At 37.4% G+C, this 27,997-nt stretch overlaps 1 protein-coding gene across 4 annotated transcripts in view; it reads left to right on the forward strand.

Annotated features, from left to right (window-relative positions):
• WDR19 (WD repeat domain 19) overlaps positions 1–27,997 on the forward strand; it is a 119,780-nt gene that overhangs the window by 19,392 nt on the left and 72,391 nt on the right. For 2 of the 4 annotated variants that reach the window (XM_027600214.2, XM_027600213.1), the window contains exons 2-9: positions 2,027–2,118; positions 2,420–2,485; positions 6,061–6,186; positions 17,858–17,973; positions 21,417–21,532; positions 25,806–25,886; positions 27,034–27,146; positions 27,415–27,588. In XM_027600214.2, the coding sequence (XP_027456015.1) occupies positions 6,074–6,186; positions 17,858–17,973; positions 21,417–21,532; positions 25,806–25,886; positions 27,034–27,146; positions 27,415–27,588 (713 nt within the window). In that variant the 5' untranslated portion in view covers positions 2,027–2,118; positions 2,420–2,485; positions 6,061–6,073. Of the gene's footprint in view, positions 1–2,026; positions 2,119–2,419; positions 2,486–6,060; positions 6,187–17,857; positions 17,974–21,416; positions 21,533–25,805; positions 25,887–27,033; positions 27,147–27,414; positions 27,589–27,997 lie in introns of those variants that run through there. The other 2 variants (XM_027600215.1, XM_035726301.1) reach the window with 2 other exon arrangements.

Genomic DNA, 27,997 nt, shown 5'->3' on the forward strand with positions numbered 1-27,997 from the left:
CAGAAGAGGTCTACTATGAAGCTAATGAAATTTAAGTTTAAGGATCCCTCACTTGCATGAGGGGGTTCCACGGCCACGTGGTCACAAAATTGCAAAAGATGCCTTTATGCTTTTTCCCCCCCTTCAAGGTGTTTTCAGGCTCCACAAAACGTGGATGCACTGGTGATTATAGAACACTCCTGTTTCCAATAGAGGTGGATTTCATCTACTTAACATACTAAATGCTTATTGATTGGTGTTTAATTTTTTTTAAAGATTTATTTATTTTTAGAAAACATGGGTGAGCAGAGGAAGGGGCAAGGAGGAAGGGGGAGAGAGAATCTCAAGCACACTCCCTGCTGAGTGCAGGGCTCAATTTCAGAACCCTGAGAACATGACCTGAGCAGAAATCGAGAGCCTGACCCTTGGCCAACTGCACCACCCAGGTGCCCCTTGGTGTTTAATTTCAAGCACTGGATGAGTTTTGTGTGGCCACTCAGATTGTCAGGCCTCCTGTAGTACTATGTAAAGTTCATATGCCTAGATACGGTCTATGATTTAACCTAATTGTTTATAATTTAAGCTAATATTAAAATCTAAATTTTTCATTCAAGCTCTATGTTCTTAGTTGTTCTAGGTCAGTATTGTTTGATATAAATCTGTAAGCCAATGTAACTTAAAATTTTTAGGAGCCACATTAAAATGTTTTAAAAGAAATGGGTAAGATTAATTTAAATAATTTATTTTATCCAGTATATCCAAAATATTATCTCAATATGTAATCAATATAAAAAATTATCAATGAGATAGTTTACATTTTTCTATTCCTTGAAATGCCTATGTATTCTACATTTACAACATATCTAAATTCGGACTACCTACATTTCAAGCCCTCAATAAAATTTCAAGTCCAGTTGTGTTTTGTGGGTTCCATATTGGGTACCCCAGTTCCTGACTGAGTGAAAAGAAAGACTTTTCAGTTGTTACACTGTCCACCTAATAGCTAAATTAAGCACTTAATGATTAAGTAAATATGACTAATGGGTAAAGGAAGAAAATTTTGAATGAAATAGTTTGTATTTTTATCATGGTTAAGATTTTTTAAATGGTAGTTTTAAGTTTAATCTAAAAAAAAAATCCATGCTACTCCCCAATATTTATAGCAGCAATGTCCACAGTAGCCAAACTATGGAAAGAGCCCAGATGTCCATCGATAGATGAATGGATAAAGAAGAGGTGGTATATATCTACAATGGACTATTACTCAGCCATCAAAAAGAATGAAATTTTGCCATTTGCAACAACATGGTTGGAGCTAGAGGGTATTATGCTAAGCAAAATAAGTCAATCAGAGAAAAGACAGTTATATGATTTCGCTCATTTGTGGAATCTAAGAAACAAAACAGAGGATCATAGGGGAAGAGGGGGAAGAAAAGGAAACAAGACAAAATCAGGGAGACAGACCATAAGAGTCTCTTAATCATAGGAAACAAACAGATTTGCTGGAGGGGGTGGGGGTGGGGGGATGGGGTAACTGGGTGATGAACATTAGGGAGGGCATGTGATGTAATGAGCACTGGGTGTTACATAAGACTGATGAATCACTGACCTCTATCTCTGAAACTAATAATACATTATATGTTAATTAACTGAATTCAAATAAATTTTTTTAAAAAATCCATGCTACCGATTATTAGCTAAATTCAAGTTTAAATTATTTTACTCTTTAACATGTAAAACATTAAAATTATAATTTTTATAAAAATATTCAAAAACATTTAAAACCAAAATTTATAATAAATACTTGCCTGTGTATTGAGGTCCCTACTTCATACAAAGTTTGTTGTTTGTCCATACAAACAACCAGATTGTAGAAGTTGGTTGGTTGGTTGACCTGATTAGTCATTTTGTCTGTTACATTGTTGACTTTTTCTGGATAAGCTCTAACAATAAGCCTTTACTATCTTGAACCCTACTGTTTTCATATCTTTGACCGACCCTTAAATTGCATGTCTTGAAAATATAAAAATTACCTTTATCTTTTTAGCGTATTTTCTCACTGCTCGAAAAGACTTGGCTTGGCACACCAGTACGGTTCACCTGGCAAAAAACATCAGGAAACTACCTTGCAGTAACAGGGTAAGAAATCAGTGAATGTTTTAAGTAAATCATCCTGGCTTCAAATGGCTGTATGCCTGCATAACCACACCATTTATTTAGTGGAAGTTCTTGTGTGATGGTTGTATAGTGGGAAAAATAATACATTCACTTCCATTAACATCACAGTTCATAAAACCTTTTCCCTGGTAATAACTTTGTAGATATAAATTATGAAACTGTCATGAGAGAACATTGAAATCACTTGGATGGCAGCTTAATTTTTTAATATATATGTATAAAAAGAAACAAATTATATTTTTTGTGTTCTGATTGCTTTTAGAGCTGATCATATTGTGAAAATCTTCGATCGCCATGGTCAAAAAAGAAGTGAAATTAACTTATCTGGGTAAGTACAGAGGTGGATCAGAAACTTATTCAAGCTTTCTTTCCTAAAAGATAAAAAAGTATTGCCTTAAAGCTATAATCAAATAGAATTTTACAACAACATATATAATCTGTGTCTCTTCTTTTGCTTTCTTCATTTACAAAGAAATTTGTGTTTTGGGGGTTTTTTGTTTTGTTTTTTTAAAAGATTTTATTTATTTGAGAGAGGGGGGAGGGTCAGAGGGAGAAGCAGACTCCCGGCTGAGCAGGGAGCCCGATGTGGGACTCGATGCGTGACTCGATGCGGGACTCAATCCTGGGACTCCAGGATCATGACCTGAGCTGAAGGCAGTCGCTTAACCAACTGAGCCACCCAGGCGCCTGGGATTTGTTTTTTTTTGGTTTTGCTTTTTAAGATTTATTTACTTATTTTTAGAGACAGAGCATTAACAGGAGGGGTAGAGGGAAAAGGAGAGAGAATCCCAAGCCGATTCTGTGCTCAGCACGGAGCCCAGTGTAGGGCTCCATCTCACAATCCTGAGATCATGCCCTGAGCCAAAACCAACTGACTGTGCCACCCAGGCACCCCAGGGATTTGATTTTTTATACATAAGTTAGTGAAATATGTAGACATATAGCATATGAGTTAGAGTTGATATTTGTAACCTCCATACATTCACAGGGAAGCTTTAAGGTACAATTATGAATGAGTCCATATGAAAGATTTTTATCTAATTATAAACAAGTCTTATTTTGTTTGTAGGCAGAAAAGATAAGTCCATATCACTGTACTATTTCTTCTCATAAATTGTTGGAAAGTAGTTACTTTCAACATACTTTTTAAACTTTTTTTTTTTAAGATTTCATTTATTTGTCAGAGAGAGAGAGTGTGCACAAGCGGGGGAATGGCAGGCAGAGGAAGAAGCTGAGCAGGGAGCCCAATGCGGGACTCAATCCCAGGACGCTGGGATCTTGACCTGAGCTGAAGGCAGATGCTAACCGACTGAGCCACCAGGCGTCCCTATGTCATTGTTAAACTTTTTTTTTTTTTTTTTAAGAGAGTGTGTGTCCATGTGAGCAGGGTGGCTGGTGGGCGGGGGCAGGGGGAGAGGGAGAGAGAGAATCCTAAGCAGGCTCCATGCTCAGTGCAGAGCCCAATGCAGGGCTCAATCTCATGACCCTGAGATCATGACCTAAGCTGAAATCAACAGACAGATGCTTAACCAACTACTGAGCCACCCAGGTACACCTTGATACTTTTTACAGGACAAAGCCTATCCATTTCCAGGAAATCATTCTAGATTACACAAAACATAACTTAAGCATTTTTTTAAAGATTTATTTATTTATTTTAGAGAGAGCACGAGCACATGTGCAGGGGCAGAGGGAGACAGTCTCAAGCAGACTCTGCACCAACTTGGGGCTCCATCCGAGGACCCTGAGATCACAACCTGAGCCGAAACCAAGAGTCAGATGCTTAACCAACTGCGCCATCCAGGCGCCCATAACATAAGCATTTTTAATGATTCTGTGTAATCATTACCTTTATTAGTTATTTTATTGATAGTCTCAGTCGTTATTAAGATAAGTAGAGTCCCTCACCTAAATGGTCTTATGCTGCCATGCTTTTTTTTTTTTTTTAATTTCTTTTTTTTTTAAGATTTTTTTTATTTATTTGAGAGAGAGAGAATGAGAGATAGAGAGCACGAGAGGGAAGAGGGTCAGAGGGAGAAGCAGACTCCCTGCTGAGCAGGGAGCCCGATGTGGGACTCGATCCCGGGACTCCAGGATCATGACCTGAGCCGAAGGCAGTCGCTTAACCAACTGAGCCACCCAGGCGCCCCGCTGCCATGCTTTTTAAATTCATGTCTGCTTTCTGTAGTTTATTGCCACCATCTTTGCAAATCAGATTGTCTTCTTTTAGTCTCTAACAGCCTTTCCCACCTCCTGCTGTGCCCCACTTACCTGATGCCACCGTTTTGGCATTTCCCATTGCTTTATTAATTGTTGTTTGTTTTCTATATTTTGGGAAACAGATGTCAAGATAGTTGTAATTATGTCCAAAAATAAGAAGGCACTTAGTAAAGAACTTCTTTGAGTAAATTATATGAGGTTTTTTGCATCATCTCTGTGACCTCTATTTTGTTTACACAATGGCCATATATATATATTTTGGGGGGAGGCGTACTATTTTTTAACCTCTGAATTCTTTTGCTGTATTTATCGTAGCTGAATTCAACTGATAGAGGATCTCTAGATAAATAAAATACCGTATGTATTGTCTTTAATTGTTAGATGATTTTATAAAAAATTTGAAAGCTTCCCTCTTTCATACTTCCCAAATCTCTGAAAATACTAGAGAAAATTAAGATCCCAAAATATATTTTAGCATTTTGAAAAATAAAATGACCAGAGTAACTCCCAATTGTCTTAACTGTAATTCTGAGTATGGCTTAGCTGATATCCCAGAACAGAGTCTCAAAATGAAACATAGGATCAGAGAAGAAAAAGTTAATCCTCAAGGAAGCTTTTGATTTATAATAAATACTTTGAAATAATTTTGAGCAATAACATATTTAAAAAGCATTTCCTATTTATAACTGTTTTGTCATTTTAATTGCATCACTCTTATTCTATTATGATACAAAATGAAAATAACATTTCTTACCACTTCCAAAATCTAGTTTTTCCATTATTTGCAATCCCACATCTACCCAACCATGATCTGTTTTATACACAATTTATCTGGATATAACTTCATTTTTTATCTGTACCTGCTTTTTCTCTCTGTAAATCTGAAATAACCTTTCAGCACTTGGTCATACAAATTACCCCTTGATTCCAAATGTGATTCCTTTGTAGAGGTGCTTGATGAGTTTGTTTTACCAAAGGCCAGGATCTTAATAGTATCTAAGAAAATCTGCTAACTTATTAGGTGTGATTATATTTAATGTAGTATATATAAATGGTACGTAAAATAGAATTTAAGTTTTTCCCATCCCCTCAACAACAATAAAAAATTTAACTTAGTGGGGCACCTGGATGACTCAGTTGGTTAAGCATCCGCCTCTTGGTTTCAGCTCAGGTCATGATCTCAGGGTTGTGGGATGGAGCCCCACATCCGCTGAGCACAGAGTCTGCTTAAGATTCTCTCCCTGAACCATGAGAGACTATGGACTCTGAGAAACAAACTGAGGGTTCTAGAGGGGAGGGGGGCTAGGGGGATGGGTTAGCCTGGTGATGGGTATTAAAGAAGGCACATACTGAATGGAGCACTGGGTGTTATATGCAAACAATGAATCATGGAACACTACATCAAAAACTAATGATGTATGGTGATTAACATAACATAATAAAAAAAAATTCTCTCCCTTTGCCCCTCCCCCACTCCCATCTTGCACACTCTCTCTCTAAAAAAAAGAAAATTTAATATTTTCTAAGCAGTCAATAGTGAGTTGTATTTCTCACTTTAGAAAGTTTATGACCTACTCAAAATAGATTGGTCCTATTGTAGATAAAAATTACAAATAGATATTTAAATTTCTTTTCCCTACTTTAAGAAAACGTGTAGTGATATTTTGCTCTCTTTTTTAAAAGTAACTGTGTTGCTATGGATTGGGATAAAGATGGAGATATCCTAGCAGTGATTGCTGACAAATCTAGTTGCATTTATCTATGGGATGCCAACACAAATAAAACCAGCCAATTAGACAGTGGTATGAGGTAAGAATAACTTTTTTATTTTAAATCTTCACTTACAAATATGGTTATTTGTAGGTTTGACACTAACAATACTTAACTGCTATCATTATAAAGATGCATTTGTGAGTCATTTTCCTCTGAAAGAAAGTTTCTTTTTTTATCATTACATATAATCCTATTGATTTTACCCAATTAATTAGAATAAAATTGTTATGATTGTAAACTATCAGTGGCTTCTTAAAAAGTTGCTTTCAGTGGAACAGACTAAAATGTCCAAAGATGAGACAAAACATCTGGAAAAATCCAGAAATGGGCTTGGCCTCAGGCATTGCTGGATCTAGGGGTTCTAGTGATGCAGTCAAGACTCTCTTTCCATCTCTGAGCTCTTCCTTTCTCTGTATTGACTTTATTCTAAGTCAGACTCTCTCCATGGCTGCTGCCAACTCTTGGCTTATGTCATTCTTCACAGCAAGTTACACCAAGAGAAGAGCATATCCCCATCACATCACCAGTGTCTGCTCAGTTACTCAGAAGGTCTCTGAATAGGGTAGGCAGGGCCATGGGATTGAAAATCCCAGTAAGTGAAGAGTCGGATCAAGGGTGGTACAGTTCCCAAATGGAAAATATACTGGGCAAACAATAAATTACAGATCTCTGCTAAAGTAGAAACCACTTTAACATATGGAATAGAAAAATTTATTTACAACTAAAACTTGGCAGTTCAACCTTGAACGAGTTGCTTTACCTCTCTCTAAACCTCAGTTTCTTCTTGTATATGGGATGTGTGTAATAATAATATCTGCCTCATGGTGTCATGTGACCTGCAGATAGGCCACACACATATTGTAAGATTAGACTATAAATTTCCAGTTTGCCAAGGAGTAACAACCCAGAGGAAGCAAGGTGGCCATGCAGAACAGGATGAAAGGTAACCTTAGTGTCGTTTTCCTTAACCCTCCAAATTGACACATGAAGCATGCATTCACAGGGGATTATTGTCCACCCATCATAAAATCTTGATAGGTTTGAGAACCTTCATTTCTTGCTCTGTCCTTTTACACTTTGGGTATGCATCACTTTTTAAAAAGATTTTACATACTCTGTTCTTCAATTCAAGAGAATATTTATAAACATCAAGTATTGGTTCTTGAACCAAGTTCAGCACAGTGAGAACACGTTCTCACCTGGAGAAAAATGCATAATTAATCCAAGGTGTTTCAGACTGGTATATGTCTGCCTCTGCTGTCTGTCTTCCCACAGATCCATTTCCTCACATCATCTCAAGAGTTGTTGTGACATTTAATTGTGTGTCATGGCCAGGCATGAAATTAAGAATTCAGTGAATGGTGGGTGTTATTGTAATTATCAAGGCAGAACCAATTAAATGTTAGTTTATATTAATATTTAATATTTAAAGGGCTTTTGTATATACAAAAGTATACCCACTACTATTTGTTTTTTATTTAGAGGTCAGTCTATTATACTAAGATACTTAAACACAATTTTGAATATCAGTTTTTCTTAAATATATTCATTTTGCAAACATTTCCTTGAAAAATTTAAATTCCATTTACAAATTTAATTGGAATTTATTCTTTTGAGCATTTCGAACATCTTAAATAATACACAAAACATATTCAAATATAATCATTGCAAAACTTACTACAATGTCACTTAACTATCTTAAATTATTATGTTAACACAATGGATTGAATTTATTAATTTTTACTAAGTGTATTTTTATAACTTCTTAGAATTGTAGTGGTACTTCCCCTGATCCTACCTAGGCTTATAGGAGTTATGTCCTTGGGGTACAGCTATCTTTCCAGAGAAAACTCAAAATACAGCATCGCATTTATCAACCAGTTGATTTGTGGTTGGATTACATTTCTCCCAAGGCCATTCAGACCTGAATTCTAGTCATCCTACTCAGCCTCTTTTCTAATTGACCTTCAGTTGTCATATCAGCAAGACTTTTTTTATTTATTTTTATTTTTTATTTTTTAAAGATTTTATTTACTTACTTGAGAGAGCGAGAATGAGAGAGAGAGAGAGCACATGAGAGGGGGGAGGGTCAGAGGGAGAAGCAGACTCCCTGCTTAGCAGGGAGCCCAATGTGGGACTCGATCCCAGGACTCCAGGATCATGAGCCGAAGGCAGTCGCTTAACCAACTAAGCCACCCAGGTGCCCTCAGCAAGACTTTTTTAAACCTGTGCCTTTCACATAGGTTGCATTTTTTTTTTTTTATAGCCACGTGCATTTCCCTAAATAATATATTCTTTAAGTTTAACTTGGCCAAAAATACATGTAATTACTATATATTGTCCTGATCTGCTAGCATTACTGGGAACTTATGTGTGCCATAGTGTCTTACTGTAATTTGTAGGGCCTTCTAGAGGCCTTATCTCTGAAGAAAAGAAAGATGGAGTCTGTTCAGCTGGCTCTTTCTTTTGAGGATATTTGGCTACTTGATCTTCTTGGAACGTACTGTTTAACTCTTTTTCTAGTTGGTTGTTATGTGACTGTTAGTGATGGTAAACTATTGAATGGACTCTTGTCACACTACTCTTATTAAATGTGACCACTGTTGCTAATCAGACCTTGTGCTTCTCATGTGGTTCCTCCTTTCTCTGGTGCTCACAATTCTTTCTATTCATGTTTTCTGAAAAGCAATCCCAGATAGGATTGAGTGTGTGAGATTTACTACAGGAAATGCCAATGAGGAAACATAGAGGGGCAGGTTAGAAGAGCCACAGTGCATGTCTGACCCTTGTAAAGGGGATAGGGAAGGAAGAAACATTGGGTAGAAGCATCTTATACTGCAGCCCAATTCTAAGTTCAGCTAGGCCTCTGAGGAGACTTTAAGCCAAAGTTACCCATCAGTGGAATCCTATGTCTCCCAGGAATGGGCATCAATAGTATCCCTGCCCACTCAGTTACTGTCTGGGAGCAGCCTATGGGAAGGCATGGCCCCAGCATGTCAAGGTGATGGATTCCAGTGGGGCCCTTCATCAGTTACACGTTCCATAGCTAGAGATCTAAGAGGCATATTCTCATAGCTGTCACACCTGCTTAAACAGATAGAGAAACAAGCATATTGATCTTTTAAAAACATACACTTAATAGATGAAACCCAGCAGCCTGGGATATTAGTACTTATTAGAAGTAATTTTCTAACTAAACATTTTATTATATTCACCTATTGTTACAACTAACTTTCCATATACTTTAAGTGAATTTTGGTCTTCCGTATATCAGCATTCTTGAAAGCAGTGTTGCTTTCTGTAAACAGTAAATTATCTATCAGTGGTTCTCAGACTTTAGCTGTGTCAAAGTACCTATTAAAATATAGATAGCTGGGCGCCACCCCCAGAGTTTTTCATTCCGTAGGCCTGGGCTGGGACCAGAGAACTGGCATTTCTAAAGTTCCTGAGTGATGCTGTTGGTCCTGGGATTGCATTTTCAGAACCACTTTTCTACACCCATTGTGATTTCTTTCCTTGATACATAGGATGAGCTACTTTCCCAGGAGTCCTGATGTCATTCAGTAGGGAATTGTATGGAAGTTCAACCAGTAGGTCTTAGAATGTACTTAAGAACTGGTGGGAGGTAAATGTGCTTTCTACCACTTTCTGAGTGAGCTAATCTTAATAGTGACAGAGGTGGGAGAGACAGGAAGATGGCCATGGAGTAGGAAAACCCCAGGCTTACTTCATCTCACGAATACAACTCATTAACTATCAAATCCTAAACACCCCAGAAATCAACCAGAAGACTGACAGAACAGACTCCACAACTAAAGGGAGAGAAGAGGCCACGATGAAGAAGGTAAAAAGTGTGGAGGCATGGTGAAGAAACGGCTCCTGGCTGCTGTAGAGAGGAAGGAGCCATGGCCACGGAGAAGGGCAACAGAGAGAGGAACACACAGGGGAACACAGAAGTAGAACATTTTCTCAAAGCCTTTGGTGTGGAAAATGAGAGGGGCTGAATTTTATGAATTCTTGTGACCAGTGGGGCTTAAAGCCTGGAGTTTTCAGTGTCAGTGGGCTTGGCTAGGATAGATCCTGGAAGGCCCTGCCTCACTCCTAGAGAGAAGGTGGGGAAACAACCTGGGATGTACAGCATGGAAACAACATCTGAAGAGAGCCCAGGGCACAAAATGGGGAAATTATTTGCTCTTGCTAGAGCATGTCCCTGAGAGATAGTATTCACAGAGATACCTCTCCAGGAACAAAGGAGTGGGTCAGCACCATTTCTCCCACCCCTCAGCATAAACACAGAGCCACCTGCAGAAGCAGTGCAGCATGGGTACTGGCTGCCTAACTTGCTTATACTAAGCACTCCCTACGCTTTGGTGGAACTGCTTTTCTCAGTCATGCTTACCTCATTCCCCCCCGCCCCCGGAAGATCAGCACAAACCCCTGCCCATACCATGTCTCCCAACCAGAGAGTGCTGCAGGGCCTCAGTTCTGGTGGAGGTGGTGACACATCTCATTTCACAATCAGACCAAAGCACACCTAGTTAAAACTCAGCACATTCAGGTCAGGGACCAAACACTGCACACAGCAGGCAAGGAGAGCCTCTGCAGATGACTGGCCTGAAGGATATAGAGCAGCCAAAACACAATAGCAGAGTGCATGCAACACACATTGGGGGCACTCCCTAGAGCGCCAGGCCCTGGACACCACATGACCTCTTCATAAGGCCATTACATTCAGGAGCAAGAGACAGACTGGCTTTTCTAACACACAAAAGAAGGCAGAGACTTAGAAAAAATGAGAAGACAAAAGAATTTATCCCAAATCAACAAAATAAGATGACAGCCAGAGATCTAAGTGAAATAGATATAAGTAACATGCCTGGTGGAGAATTTAAAGCAACAATCATAAGGATACTCCACTGTGCTTGAGAAAAAAATGGAAGACATCAGTGAGACACCAAAGAGATAAAAGTTAAAAAAGAATCAGAGATGAAGAGTGCAATAAACAAGATCAGAAACATGCTTGATGCAATGAACAGCAGGCTGAAAGACCCAAAGGAATGAATGAATGACTTAGAAGACAAAGTAATGGAAAGCAATGAAGCTGAACAAAAGAAAGAAGAATTATGCAACACGAGAATAGACTGAGGGAAACAGTGACTTTATCAAATGTAATAACATTCCTGTTATAAGAGTCCCAGAAGAAGAAAAGAGAGAAAAGGGGGCAGAAAAATTTTTTGAGGAAATAATAGCTAAAAACTTTCCTAATCTGGAGTAGGAAACAGACATCGAGATCCAGGAGGCACAGAGAATTCCTATCAAAAGCAACAAAACGGGCCCACACCAAGACATATTGTAATTATATTTGCAAAATATAGTAATAAAAAGTATTCAAAGCAGCAAAAGAGGTCACTAACTTACAAGGGAGAACCCATAAGGCTAGCAGGAGACTTTTCAACAGAAATTTAGCAAACCAGAAGGGAGTGACATGGTATCTTCAAAGTGCTGGATAGGAAAAATCTGCAGCCAAGAATGCTCCATCCAGCAAGGATATCATTCAGAACAGAAGGAGAAATTTCCCAAACAAACTAAAGGAGTTCATGACCACTAAACCAGCCCTGCAAGAAATATTAAAAGGGACTCTTTGAGTGCAAAGGAGAAACCAAAAGTGACAGTATAAAGGAGGAAGCACAATTTTATAGACTATTTCTGTAAAAAATCAAGGAACTCACACAAAAAAAGGATATAAATAAGACATACCTAAAATGTGGGGAGTGGAGAGGAGAAAAGAATCGGTTCAAATTGAATCGACCATCAACTTAATATAGACTGCTATTTACAGAAGAGGTTATATACAAACCTAATGGTAATATCTCAAACATGGCTAATAAACGTGCAAAGAATAGGAGAAAGAAATCCAAATATATCACTAAAGAAAATCAGCAAACCATGAAAGAGAGAAAGACAAGAGAGGGCCAGAGAAAATCTCCAGGAACAACCACAAAACAAGTAATAAAATGGCAATAAATACATATCTGTCAGTAATTACTTTGAATGTAAATGGACTAAATAAAAAAAATAGGCTGTCAGAATGGATAAAAAAACAAGACCCATCTATGTGCTGCCTACAAGAGACTCATTTTAGACCTAAAGACACCTGCAGATTGCAAGTGAGGAGGATGGAGAAGCATCATGCAAATGTATGTCAAAAGAAAGCCGGAGTAGCAATACTTACATTGGACAAACTAGACTTTAACACGAAGACAAAGAAGGAGACTGTATAATCAAGGGGACAAGAAGATACAACAATTTTAAATATTTATATACCCAGCATGGGAGCACCCAAATATATAAAACAATAACAAACATAAAGGAACTAATCAATAACACAGTAATAGTAGGGGACCTTAACACCCCACTTACATCAATGGACAGATCATCTAAACAGAAAATCAACAAGGAAACAATGGCCTTGATGACATAGTGGACCAGATGGACTTAACAGATATATTCAGAACATTCCATCCTAAAACAGCAGAATACATATTCTTTCATTTGCTTTTTTTTTTTTTTTTTGAGAAAGAATCTTAAACAGACCCCATGCTCAGCATTTGAGCCCAACACAGGGCTCAGTCTCACAACCCTGAGATCATGACCTGAGCCGAAATCAAGAGTCAAATGCTTAACTGACTGAACCACCCAGGCACCCCAGAAACACATTGTTTCAAGTGCATATGGAACATTCTTCAGAATAGACCACGTATTAGGACACAAAACAGGCCTTAACAAATAGAAGATTGAAGTCATACTATGCACCTTTTCTGACCACAATGCTATGAAACTAGAAGTCAACCACAAGAAAAAATCTGGAAAGACCACAAATACATGGAGGTTAAATAACATGCTACTAAGCAATGAATGGGTCAACCAGAAAATAAAAGAAGAAATTAAAAAATACATGGAAACAAATGAAAATGGAAACACAACAGTCCAAAACCTTTGGGATGCAGCATAAGCAGTCCTTAGAGGGAAACATATAGCAATACAGGCTTACCTCAAGAAGCAAGAAAAATCTGAAATAAACAACCTAACCTTACACCTAAAGGAGCTAGAAAAAGAACAACAAATGAAGGTTGAAGCCAACAGAAGGAAGGAAATAATAAAGATTAGAGCAAAAATAAATGATTTGGAAACTTAAAAAACAATAGAACAGATCAATGAAATTAGGAGCTTGTTCTGTGAAAAAAATCGATAATATTGATAAGCCTCCAGCCAGTTATCAAAAAGAAAAGAGAAAGGACCTAAATAAACAAAATCACAAATAAGAGAGAAGAAATAACAACCAACACCCAGAAATACAATTACAAGAGAATATTATGAAAAACTATATGCCAACAAATGGGACAACCTGAAAGAAATGGTTAAATTCCTAGAAACAAATAAATTACCGAAACTGAAACAGGAAGAAGTAGAAAACTTGAACAGACCGATAACCAGCAAAGAAATTGAGTCCATAATCAAAATTCCCAACATACAAAAGTCCAGAACGAAATGGCTTCACGGGCGAATTCTACAAAACATTTAAAGAAGAGTTAGTGTCTGTTCTTCTCAAACTGTTCCAAAAAATAGAAAAGGAAAGAAAACTTCCAAATTCATTCAATGAGGCCAGCATTACCCTGGTACCAAAACCAGATAAAAAGAATTATAGGCCAATATCCTTAATGAACATGGATGCAGAAATTCTCCATAAAATACTAGCAAACCCGATCCAACAATACACTAAAAAGATCATTCACCATAGGGTGCTTGGCTGGCTCTGCCAGTAAAGCATGCAACTCAGTCTCAGGGTCATGAGTTCAAGCCCCATGTTGGGCATGGAGCCTACTTAAAAAAAAAAAAAATCATTAACCACAATCAGGCAGGACTTTTTCCTGGGTTGCAGTAGAGGTTCAATATTTGCAAATCAGTCAATGTGATACACCACATTAATAAAGGATAAGAACCATATGATTGTTTCAATAGACACAGAAAAAGCATTCAATAAAGTATAGTATCCATTCATGATAAAACCCCTTAAAAGTAGGTTTAGAGGGAACCTACCTCAACATAACAAAGGCCATATATGAAAAACCCACAGCTAACACCACCTGAAACTGAAAGCTTTTCCCCTAAAGTTAGGAATGAGACAAGGATGTCCACTCCCACCACTTTTATTCATCATACTGGAAGTCCTAGCCACAGCAGTCAGACAACAAAAAGAAATAAAAGGCAACCAAATCGGCAAGGAAAAAGGAAAAGTTCCACTATTTGCAGATGACATGATACTATATATAGAAAACCCAAAAGACGCCACCAAAAAACTGCTAGAACTGATACAGGAATTCAGTAAAGTCACAGGATACAAAATCAATATACAGAAATTACATTTCTTTACACCAATAATGAAGCAGCAGAAGGAGAAATTAAGAAATCAAGCCCACTTAAAATTGCACCAAAAAACCATAAGATACCTAGGAATAAATCTAACTAAAGATGTGAAAGACCTGTACTCTGGAAACTATAAAACACTGATGAAAGAAATTGAAGAAGACACAAAGAAATGGAAAGACATTCCATGCTCATGGATTGGAAGAACAAATATTGTTAAAATGTCCATACTACCCAAAGCAATCTACACATTTAATGCAATCCCTATCAAAATACCAACAGCATTTTTCACAGAACTAGAATGAACAATCCTAAAATTTGTATGGAACCACAAAAGACCCCAAATAGCCAAAACAACCTTAAAAATAAAAGCAAAGCTGGAGGCATCACAATTCCAGACTTCAAGTTATATTATAAAGCTGTAGTGAGCAAAACAGTATAGTACTGGCACAAAAATAGGCACATAATCAGTGGAACAGAATTGAAAACCCAGAAATGAACCTACAATTTTATGATCAATTAACCTTCAACAAAGCAGGAAAGAATATCCAATGGAAAAAAGACAGGCTCTTCAACAAATGGTGTGGGGAAAAGTGGATAGCAACATGCAGAAGAATGAAACTGGACCATTTTCTTACACCAGACACAAAAATAAATTCAAAATGAATTAAAGACCTAAATGTGAAACCTGAAAACATAAAAATCCTAGAAGAGAACACAGGCAATAACTTCTTTGACATCGGCCTTTGCAGCTTCTTTCTAGGTATGTCTCCTGAGGGAAGGCAAACAAAATCAAAAGTAAACTCTTGGGACTACATCAAAATAACAAGCTTCTGCACAGGGAGGGAAACAGTCAACAAAACTAAAAGGCAGCCTACAGAATGGGAGAAGATATTTGCAAATGACATATCCAGTAAAGGGTTAGTATCCAAAATATATGAAGAACTTACAAAACTCAACACCCAAAAAATGAATTATCCAATTTAAAAATGAGCAGAAGAAATACAGATGGCCAGTAGACATATGAAAAGATGCTCACATCACTTATCAGGGAAATGCAAATCAAAACTATAATGACCTCACGCCTGTCAGAATAGCTAAAATCAAAAACAAAGAAGCAGTAGGTGTTGGTGCAGTTGTGGAGAAAGGGGAACCCTCTTGTACTGTTGGTAGAAATGCAAACTGGTGCAGCCACGCTGGAAAACAGTATGGAGGTTCTTCAAAAAGTAAAAAATAGAACTACCCTACAATCCTTCAGTTGTACCACTCGAGGTATTTACCCAGAGAATACAAAAATACTAATTCAAAGGGATACATGCACCCCGATGTTTATAGAAGCATTATCTACAATAGCCAAATTATGGAAACAGCCCAAGTGTCCCATTGACTGATGAGTGGATAAAGATGTGCTATGTGTGTTTGTGTGTGTGTGTACATATGTGTATATCTATATGTATATACACACATAGATATATACACACATATATACAATGGACTATTAGCCATAAAAACGAAAGAAATCTTTCGATTTGCAACATCAATCGAGCCAGAGTATAATGCTAAATGAAATAAGTCAACCAGTGGAAGACAAATACCATATGATTTTATTCTTATGTGGTATTCAAGAAACAAAACAAATAAGCAAAAGAGAAAAAGGCAAACGAAGAAACTTTTTTTTTAAAAGATTTTATTTATTTATTTGAGAGAGAGCACATGAGGGGGGCGAGGGTTATAGGGCAGAGCAGACTCCCTGCTGAGCAGGGAGCCCAATGCGGGACTCGATCCAGGATCGTGACCTGAGCCGAAGGCAGTTGCTTAACCAACTGAGCCACCCAGGTGCCCCAGAAACACTTTTAACTATAGAGAACAGGGGTGCTTGGGTGGATCGGTCGGTTAAGTGTCTGCCTTCCACTCAGGTCATGATCCCAGGGTCCTGGGATCAAGCACAGCGTCGGGCTCTCTGCTCAGCCGGGAGTCTGCTTCTCCCTCTCCCTGTGATTTCTCTCGCTTTCACTCTCTCTCAAATAAATAAATAAAAATACTTAAAAAAAAATAACTGTAGAGAACAAACTGATGGTTACCGGAGGGGAGGTGACAGAGGGGAGGGGGCAAGGGGGAAGGATAGGTGAGAGAGGTGATGGGGATTAAGGAGTGCAGTTGTCCTAATGAGCACCAGGTAATGTATGAAGTGCTCAATTACTATATTGCACACCTGAGACTAATATTATACTGTATGTTTTAGCTAATTGGAATTTATTTTTTTTAAGATTTTATTTATTTGAGAGAAAGAGAGAAAGAGCATGAGCAGGGGGGAGAGGCAGAGGGAGAGGGAGAAACAGCCTCCCTACTGGGTAGGGAGCCCAATGCAGGACTTGATCCCAGGACCCTGAGCTGAAGGCAGACGCTTAACCGCTTAACCGACTGAGCCACCCAGGTGCCCCCCCTTATGTTGTTTTAAATTCTCACGTTACTGAAGCAGAACATACCAGTTATATAATGTGATATATCAAATCTACTACTTTGCCATTAAGTTTGAGGTCTTTCCAAATCATTTTACCTATTAAACATGTCCCTTTCGTTGCTTAACCGACGGAGCCACCCGGGTGCCCCAACTAATTGGAATTTAAATAAAAACTTTAAAAAGTGACAGAGCTAGAAAAGATATGTCCTATTTAATTAAGGTGGTGAATTCCCAATGGTTTTTCCAATTTAATATGTTATAGGACCCTACTTTTAAAATTAAAAAAAAAAATTTTAAGGTGGGGAGGCTGAGGGAGAGGGAGAGAGAGAGAATCTTAAGCAGGCTCCATGGCCCAGTGTGGAGCCTGATGCGGGGCTCGATCTCACAACCCTGAGATCATGACCTGAGCCAAAATTAAGAGTCAGATGCTTAACTGACTAAGCCACCCAGGCACCCCAGACCCTACTTCTTTTTTAAAGCATGTGGTGTCATCATCCATTAATTTTTAATTTTTCCACATTTACAACTATCATTAGACTAAACTATCTCATAATGAGTCATTTTATGAAATTTGAGGTTCCATCACGACTGAAGTAGAGTTTCTATTCATTACATATGTATTTTAGGTCTAACTGACTGTAAGATCATTTTATAGCATCTCCAAAATGTCTTTAGCCCTTAGTCTTTGTCCTAAAGCATTAAGTTCTAATTTTGTACTTCAGTTTCTAAGTAGATATTAAAGTTATTCATGAAATACTTTTTAAAAGAACTATCTGGAGATTATGACTGAATTTTTTAGTGATTTATATCTTAATGTTACAGGGATCAAATGTCTTTCCTTCTTTGGTCAAAAATTGGAAGTTTCCTGGCTGTTGGAACTGTTAAAGGAAATTTGCTTATTTATAATCGTCAGACATCTCGAAAGATTCCTGTGCTGGGTAGGTTATAGCTGGAAATACTGCTCACTATTTGAGATGCTTTACATAAATGTATGTTTTACTGCCTCAGATTTTGCTGATATTGCAAGGGAAATTGTATAGTAGTAAAGCTCCCCTGGTCAAGCTCTGTAACTAGCTAAACTATAAGATCCCTCTTCACTGTCTACTAAGAATTACCAGGCCACATAGACTGGTTGCTCTAAGGTCAGCCTATGCCTTTGAACACCAGGACATTACTAGCAGATTGTACCTTTGGACATGGAATAGCTCATGTGCATATCAACACGTTAGTGGGTGGACTGAAACATTTGGTGACTATTTGGTCAGAATATATCTAGATTCTTAATTCTAATCTCTCACTCTCCAAACACCAATTTAGTCTAGGTATGCACTGTGAGTTATATTTGCCTCAGGGTATATGGTGAGAGGGTGTTTGTTCCTTGTTTTACCTTGGTTCAGACTCTTTGATTCCCCGAATCTGTGGTCATTAGCATCTGCCTTCTGAACACCCAAGAAGAACCAGATCAATTCTTTTCAATTATTATAACATCATGCTGGTAAATGGTGAAACTGGTAGGCTTAATTATACCCAGGTAGCCAAAAAATTATAATTTATTGCTAAGGAAGAATTAAACTCTGGAGATAAGAGTGCCCACAGAATACTTGAGAAAGTGCCTTTCAATTAAGGACACGTAATTATTTCAATTTTTTTCACATATATGTCTATCTTTAATATTTATATTTTTGGTGCTTCAGCCAAAAGGTAATGCCATTGATCCATTTGAAAAACTAAACAAAATATTACAAAAATCAACTTTCACCATATAAATTGACTATTTGACTTCAGTTAGGCATTTTTTTTGTATCCCACTTCATCTATAGGAACACCCTAGCAGTTAACTTACAGGCCCCAGAACATTTGACACTTGACATATAAGAAAATAATTTGTCAAAGCATGATTATTTTGTGTCAGGTATTTGTCACATATACATGATTTTATAGGTGATCTTTGTATTTAACATGAATATTGATTCTCTTCTGAGTCATTTATTAATTGTGTAAAATGGGCCTGAGGAGATTCAGGTTAATTATATATCTTAGGTCCTTTAGCTAAATATATAGCTGCCTCTCTCAGAGTTGGTTATGACTTGTGGCTCTGCTTTTTTTCCTTTTAAATAACTCACTTTCCTAAATCCAAGCCTTTCCACTCTAAGAGCCCCTACATGGTAGCATGATCTACCAGCATTTCACAGTAACTAAAATCTGTTAACCTTGTTGAATCTTGCACTGATTTATTTCCTTCAACTAGCCTATATATAGGCAGTTCTCATGTTGCATGGTTCTTATATACATGAAATTCATTTACTACAGTTTAATTAAATATTGCCGGTCTCCCAATAACATGGTTTGAACTTCAGTTACCATAGTAGATTAACTGTGAGTTAATATTATTTAAATAAGTCAGTACATGTAAAGTGCCCAGAGTACTGTAAGTAGGCACACAAAACAGGTTGACTGTTCTTGATGTTAAAGCTAACCTGAGTTCTAAGCACTGGAATCAAAGAAGCCACGAGGTATACAGGAAGGTGGAGGAAGAGATTTTCTTCTCCCTTTCTGGAGTATAGAAAGGAGTTTGTCTTTGGCCTTTTTGCACCTCTTTGTGCACTCTTCTTTCCTTCCTAATGCCCATTTCTTTGGGCCCAGTTGCAGTGTACCACACAAGTCCCTTAATCTATGATCACTAAACTCTCCTACATCTCAGTGTCTTCTCTGAATGGTCCCTTCACTTTGAGCCCTGGTCTCCTGATTTGAAATGCCATCTGTATCCTGACCAGTCCCATATTGATCTCTTCCTATCTCTAGACTCATATCCAACTGCTTATTCAACATCTCTCACGAGATGTCTAGTAAAACACTTCAAATTTAATCTCTCAAATCCTTTTGACCCACAGCTGTCCCTCTCAACTATCGATGGCATCCCATCCTTTTAGATCTTCAGGCTAAAACTTTAGCATCATCCTAGATTCCTCTCTCTCATTCCTCCGTATCTAATTTGCCAGGAAATCTTATAGGCTCTTCCTTTAAATATTTCCAGAATCCAGCCTGTTCTCACCACCTCTTCCGTTACCATTGTGTGTGAGCCTCATACATCTTTTCCATGTGAATTTCTGCAATCTCTGAACTGGTTTCCCTGCTTCAGCTCTTTCGCTGTAATACAATATTCTCAAACTAGGGGCCAGAGTGAGCTTTCTGCTCAGACCATCTCACCCGGAGTCAAAGCCAGAGTCCTCACAATGGCCAGCTAGCACCCGCATGACCTGGCCGTTGCAGACTCTCTGATTTCTCTCAGACTCCTCTCTTCTTATTTCCTCTACTCCAGCCACACTATCCTCCTTGCTGAGCCTCTGACACACCAGGATTCTGGCCTCAGGGTCTACTCACTTAATATCTACTTATTTAGATCCTATTTCCAGCATAGGTACTGTGTTAAGTTCTGTAAGGGGTAGAAAGAATAAAATTAATGTCTCTGCTCTCAAAAAGCTAAAATAGCTAAACTTATATAGCACTTTCTATATGCCTGGCACTCTTCTAAATGCTTAAACTCATTTGATCCTCAATTCTATGAGACAGGCCCTACTATTATCCCTAATTTATGGATAGGTGACTAAGGAATAGAAGTGTTAAATAGCTTACTCTATGTTTTATAGTCAGTGGTGGAGCCGAGATTCAAATCTAGACAGTCTGGCTCCAGAATATGTATACTTAACCATTCTAATCTTCATAGTAGAATTAATCTTGAGACTCAAGGATTTTTCTATCCCAGGACCCTCAACAAATGCATACAGTGTCAAGTATAAGATTTCCCCCCCAAAATTGAGTTTTTGCATTGGCTAGATTCCTCACTGAAAAAGTTTCCTGATACTTACTGCTTCCATCTAGTATCAGTTCCCACTAAGGTGCATTCAGATTTGTATCTTAGCATTATCAGAAATCATATGTGCTCTAGTTTTACATGAATAGCCAAAACTGTGACTATTGAATCTGTTTATACCAAGGGTCTACCACACTTTGAAGCTCAGTATAGTAAAGATAACTTGAGTGCCTTGGGATTTACTGGTCTTAAGACATTATTGTTACAGGTTTGGTTTATGGTAAGCAAACAAACTTGTTGAGAAGAGTATCTTTTCATGTAAGGCCCATGCTCATATCCATATCAATAGTTGAAAAGCAGTATTGCTCTTATATAGCGTTACATTGCTTTAGAACTTGGTAATAAACTTTTAAATAAGGTTGCTTAGACCCTAACTGCTTTGATGAGATTTAACATTCCTTGTCTGTTTAATATCGGCAGCATATTACTTAGACTTACAGATTGACATCACGGTTCTTTAAATTTTTTTGAGAAGCCCATGTGTCTGTACAAAAATCATCTCTTTTTCAGGAAAACATACTAAGAGAATCACATGTGGATGTTGGAATGCAGAAAATCTGCTTGCTTTAGGTGGTGAAGATAAAATGATTACAGTTAGCAATCAGGAAGGTGACACGATAAGACAGGTAATACAGTATCATTTTTGGTCTGATATATTCCAAAATTTCCCTGAAATAAAGTTTGTCTACCAAACTAATCTACGAAATTTTAAAATCTCTATGTGAGATATGTATGTAATAACTTCCTTTTCTAAACAACAAAAACTGTTCTTTTTATGTATCAGAACACTTCTTTCCTAAGAATCCTTTATCCAAATATCTTCCTTTGTACATTTGCTATTACCTAGTATTGGCATGGATTATCGGCTCTGTGGTTATAGCCAGGCTGTATATTTGTGAGATAACTCTGACTTTGTATGTGTATATTCATAATATAAATGTTAATAACTGGACTCAGAGTCTGGTTTGCCTGATTCTAAAGCCCATGCCTTTAACTGGTATGTTAAATTGCTTCCAAACTAACCCTAATTAAATTTAGTTTTAGGATTAAAAGTTACTACTATTCAAATTTACCAATTGATTAGATCTTCAGTGGCTCCTTAAGTGAATTTGTATTACCAATAGCTACTACATAATCTCACCAGTGGGTAAATTTTACTTTGGACTACTTGGCATATGGTTTAGTATTGCTAGGACAATATTGACTAGCAAATTCTTTGAATACCCTCTAAGTATATGGCACTGTGCTATGTACTTCAGAAGAAATATGAAATATGGTCCCATATTAGGTCTCTATTGCTACATAATAAATTACCCCCAAAACCTAGCAGTTTCAAAACAATATACATTTATTGTTTTGTAGTTTTTGTGGATGAGGAATGCAGGTGCAGCCTAGCTGCATTAAGGTCTCACAAGGCTGCATTTTACCAGTCAAGGTTGGAGTCTCATCTGAAGGCTTGACTGGGAAAAAATCGGTTTCTAAGCTCAATCACATGGTTGTTGACAAGAGTTCAGTTCCTTACAGGTTGTTAGGCTTAGGACCTCAGTTTCTCTCTGGCCATTGATTAGAAGCCTGCCTAATTTCCTCTCCACGTGGATCTCTCCATAGAGTGCCTCACAACATACCAGGTAGTAAGAGAATGAGAACAGCCATTCAAAACTTAAGCCACAATCTCTTAATAAATAACCTGATCTCAAAATCATTTTTGCCATATTCTGTTATGTAGAACTGAATCCCTGGGTCCAGCCCACCTTCAGAGGGGTAGGGATGGGGATTACACAAAGAAGGAGGTAAGGATCACTGTGGATCATCTTAGAAGCTACCAGCTATAGGCTCCTACTCACAAGAAGACAGAACTAATCATGATAAAACACTCACAGCCTTATATGTTTGCCATATTTTGTGGTATAGTTGACAAGTCCTGTATTATCTGAGATGGAGGAGAGCAATGCAAGTTGGATTATGAATCTTTAAAAGACAGATGATCTGAATCAGTCAAGGTATGGAATAAATTGTTGTAACAGAGAGGTCCAAAATTACAAAGGCTCTAAGAATATGGTAGTTTGGGTGGTTTTTTCCTCTTTCTCTTTCTCATGTAACAGAGACAGGCAGGCAAATCATCTGTGCATCTCTGCTTCACAAGGCTGTACACAGTCCCAGGTTCCTTCCGTCTTATTGTTCTGCCATTTGCAAGGATGTTTTGTCCTCATCTGAATAGTTACCTGCACCATATCTGCATTTCCACTCCAGGGAAGGGAGAAAGAGAAGTGGAATGCAAGAAATATTTAAAAGACCTAGAATGGAAGATGCATTTATTATTCCCATTCATATCACTAGAACCTAGTCATATAGTCACACCTCACTGCTACCAGGGAAGCTGCAAATTTAGACTCTGTGGGTAATCGTGTGCCCTACTGAAACTTGTTTTAGTGGATACCATAAGACATTTAGCAGTCTGTCAGTCAACCCTAGCAAAACAACATGGACAGAGATAAGAGGGAGAACTTATAGCTTGTTCAAGAGTGGCTTGACTGAAGATAGGGGCTTTGAGAGTTTATAGAAAATAAGGCTGAAGAAGAACATTGGTTCCTGAATCTGGAAAGCTCTGAAAGTTAGGCAGAAGTAACTCAGCCATGTTGAGGAGAACCATAGCATGATTAATCTGGTTCTTAAGATTAATTCATGTAAAAAATATTTTCTGAAGCCTAAAATTTTGATCATTCTATTTTGGTGCCATTTTGAATTAGAATGGTAGATATACAAGTCCAGATGCTTTAGCTCTCCACTCACTCTTGTATCCATATCAGACATCATCAGTAGATATTGGCATTTTTTTTCCTCCACTGAATCAGGTCATGGCCTTACAATATTTTGCTATATAACATCCCAGGAAATCACTACATTCAGCCATTATTTAATTACAAGATAGCTATTTCCCATTTCTGATCTCTAAGAAGTATGCTTGTAGAATTAGACATACTATTTAAGTTGTCATGTGGTAAGCAAAGCTTACATTAAAAATATTGCTTTATTTGGTGTTGTCTCTAAATTGCTTTGACTTTACTATTCTGCAGATCACTCCAGTTTTACTTGTGTGGATTTATTTTTGTTTATCCAACTAAGGACTTGTCCTTAAATCTGAAGATTGCTATCTTTCATCAATTCTGGAAAATTCTGTCATTATCTCTTTCAGTATTACCTTTTGCCCTTTCTATTATGTCCTTCTGGAGTGTCTGTTAGACATACATTGGACCTTCTGTATCTTTTCTTTTTTTTTTTTTTTAAGATTTTATTTATTTATTTTAGAGAGAGAGAGAGAGCCAGGGGAGGAGCAGAGGGAGAGAGACAAGCGGACTCTGCACTGAGTGGGGTGCCTGATGTGGGGTTCAGTCTCATGATCCTGAGATTATGACCCTGAGACCATGACTTGAGCTGAAACCAAGAGTCAGACACTCAACAGACAGAGCCACCCAGGCGCCCCTCTTTATCTCTCTTTCATAATATCTATCTTTTTGTCACTCTGTGCAACCTTCTGGATAATTTACTTAATTTACTTACTCTTTCTTTAAATTTGTCTGGCCTTCTATCTTATTGAGTTTTTTTTTTTTTTTTTTAGTGATTCTACGTTTTATTTTTAGAAAGTACTTTCGGGCAAAATAGGCAAATGGAGTTAAGAGGTACAAACTTCCAGTTATAAAAGAAACAAGTCGTGAGGGTGTAATGTACAGGATAGGGATTATAGTCATTAATATCCTAATAGTTTTCTATGGTGAGATAGTGACTAGACTTTTGGGGATCGTTGTGTAATGTATATAAATATTGCATTACTATGTTGTACACCTGAAGCTAATATTGTATGTCAAGTACACAGTTGATCCCTCAACAGCATGGGCTTGAACTGTGTGGATTTACTTATCTATGGATATTTTTGTATAAGTACAGTACCATAAATATATTTTCTCTTATGATTTGCTTAATAACATTTTCTTTTTTAGCTCACTTTAGTGTAAGAATACAGTATTTAATATATACAACATACAATCATGTATGAATTGAGTATTTTTATTTTGGTAAGGCTTCCAGTCAACAGTAGGCTATTAGTAGTTAAGTTTGGGGGGAGTCAACATTATATGTGAATTTTCAACTGTGCAGGGGCTCAGCTCCCCTAACCCCCATGTTGTTCATGGGTCACCTGTACTTTAAATTAATAAAGAAAAGTACTTTGTAGTTCTCTAAAAAATCTGTCTGAACTTTTTTTTTTTTAATCTTTTGTCATACTTATGAGTCCTTTTATGTCTTTATTCATTTTTAAAGTATTTTATGATCTCTCTGATAATTCTGTTATTCTTAGATCTGCTGACTTTTGTTCTTGATGCATTATCTCTTGTGACTTTTCTCATTTTGAATTGTGAGCTCATCTTCAACAGGGCTTGTCTAGAAATTTTTTGCAGCTTTGGAAGAGGCCTTGGATTTGTTTTTGACAAACACTCCAAGGAGTTTCTAGACCACCCAACACATAAATTTGAGCTTCAGATCGTAAGGAAGATAGGAAGGTCTCTGATTTGAAAAGGGCTTTTTTAGCTTTTTTTCTAACCCAAAGCTCACCCAAGTCAAATGGGCTTCTTTATTGTCTCCTAACCAACTGCTCTGGATAACTGCAGCATCAGTTTCTACACATACTTTGGTTTATGATTTGATCTTTGCTTATTGTCCCTGGAAATTTTCCTTATCTCTCTATTTAATAAGACATGTGTTCTGTTTTATCCAGAATTTCTAGATGTTTGTAGCAGTGGGATTTTCAGGTATAACAGAAGTGAAAGCAAGTTACTGGTTTTGTTAATATTGAGAATGAATTAAGTGTTGTGCTTATTCATAATGATAATATTCCTATCTCTGCAGACACCGGTGAGATCAGAGCCTAGTGACATGCAGTTTTCCGTGATGAAGACTGATGACCGAATGTCTGCTGCTGAAAGCACAGTAAGAATTCTAAGTCACATCCACGTCCAAGTTATTTTGATAATTTGTAGGCTATACTTTCTCCTTTTCTAGGATGGTTCGGAATGTATAGGGATAAATAAATTCTGGTCTGTCATTTATTAAATCAGTACAGGTTCTGGTATCTCAGGCATATGTTGCTTTTACAAAGCTGCTGATAGCAGCTAGCTACCTGGTTATCACAGCAAATGAGGACATCTTCCTATTACAGTTGGTGTTGTTCTTCTTCTCAGGGTAGCAGAAAGAGTGAGGGTACCTTTATAAACAGAAGTGTTGATTTTTCTATGATTTTTTATTTTTACTCTCTTAGAGGTGGTGACCAGAACTCTGGAAATTGTAGTTTTTGTTAATATCTTAGATGCATTTTCCCTGCCACATTTTATTATTCTGAAATCCAGATGATTCTCACAATTACTATAAATCTATTTAAATGAAATAATGTTTCTGTTTCTTAAAAAGCTATTATTAACTCGATAGTGACTTATAATTGATAGAATCAAGGAAATATGTCGAAGTGTTTGTCTTCTTATATAAGATTTATATATATATAAATCCATCACCCTTAACGAGCCCAAATAAGTTATATACTCTTTTCTCTCCCTCACACAGTTAACACCTTCCACTGAGAATTATAGTTAAGTATTGACTTGTGTGAGTAACAGAGGGACACTAGTCTAGGCACATTGACCAATGACCTGCAGGTGATGGAAAGAATGATGCAAAAAGCTAAGCTCAATTATCCACACAGTGTGGACTGTAATCCCCAGTGGCTCAAAATCAGAAGGACCTCTTAGGATGGAAGACTCTCTATACTCTGAACATGCATTCAGTTTTAGTGGAACTGTGTCAGACTTACAGTCCTGTACTGCATAGTACTCTAATGAGAGGTGTAGAGTTAACCGACCCAGCTATTTTAGTGTACTTCTTAAAGGTGGATGTGGACCCTTCCCAGACTGTATGTTAATACGATGTATTTTCTTAAGTCTCATTGTTATCTTATTAGTTATAACATTTAATGTAAACTTGGCTCATTGTGTTCATAAATTAGGCTCAGCTATTTGAATGTGCTTATTGGTCTTCATGAAGTACTGAGTAATTCATTTCACAATCTCTTAATCTTTTCTGGCAGATCAGCGTGGTGGTTGGCAAGAAAACTTTGTTTCTTTATAATCTGAATGAACCAGATAGCCCAATTGATCTGGAATTTCAGCAGCGCTATGGGAACATTGTCTGCTACAGCTGGTATGTACAAGAAGCTCATTACCAAAAGATATCCATGTGTTTTTCCTTACTGATAATATTTAATTTTTGCCCATAGCATTTTCACTTCTGTATGTAACATTTTCTGGATTATAGACTATGACTTAATATGTGAAACTACCTAGCATATTATCTGACCCTCGACAAATTGTATTCTGTAGTTCCTTAGTTCTACTGTACTTGCTTATGTACTGTATTGCCAGGTATAGTTAACCATCCTTTTACTGTATCATTGCCTTTGTTACTATAGGTATGGTGATGGCTACATTATGATTGGTTTTTCACGTGGAATTTTTGTGGTCATCTCCACTCACATTCGAGAGATTGGTCAAGAGATTTTTCAGGCTCGTGACCACAAAGATAGTCTAACCAGTATTGCAGTTTCACAGACCCTCAATAAAGCTGCTACGTGTGGTGATAATTGGTAAGTTATATTCAAAAATTCCTAGGAAAGCTTATGTAAGGAATATTGAAAAGATTCAACAAGACTTTGATAGCTAGTATGAATCTGCCAACAATACTCTCCTGCACTCTTAAAACACGTTTGCAATTGAAAATTTCTAGGACTGCTGCTATAACACGCAGGGTAAAACCCAAATTGCTAAATGTTTACTAACTACAAAACCTAAAATGGAGAATGCTTGAAAATCAATCTTAAAATAGGTAATTCCAGGTAATATGGAGTCAGCATGCTTCACCCTGTCTCACTCACTGAATACAACTATAAAACCTGGGCAGAAGGCAAGGGACAGATATTTAAGGACTCTGAAAAGTAAATAGTAGGCACATTGAAGAAGAAGAGCAGAATGTGAAATACCACCAAACCGGTGAGG

This window comes from Zalophus californianus, chromosome 2 (assembly GCF_009762305.2).
Source record: "Zalophus californianus isolate mZalCal1 chromosome 2, mZalCal1.pri.v2, whole genome shotgun sequence".
NCBI classification, from domain to species: domain Eukaryota; kingdom Metazoa; phylum Chordata; class Mammalia; order Carnivora; family Otariidae; genus Zalophus; species Zalophus californianus.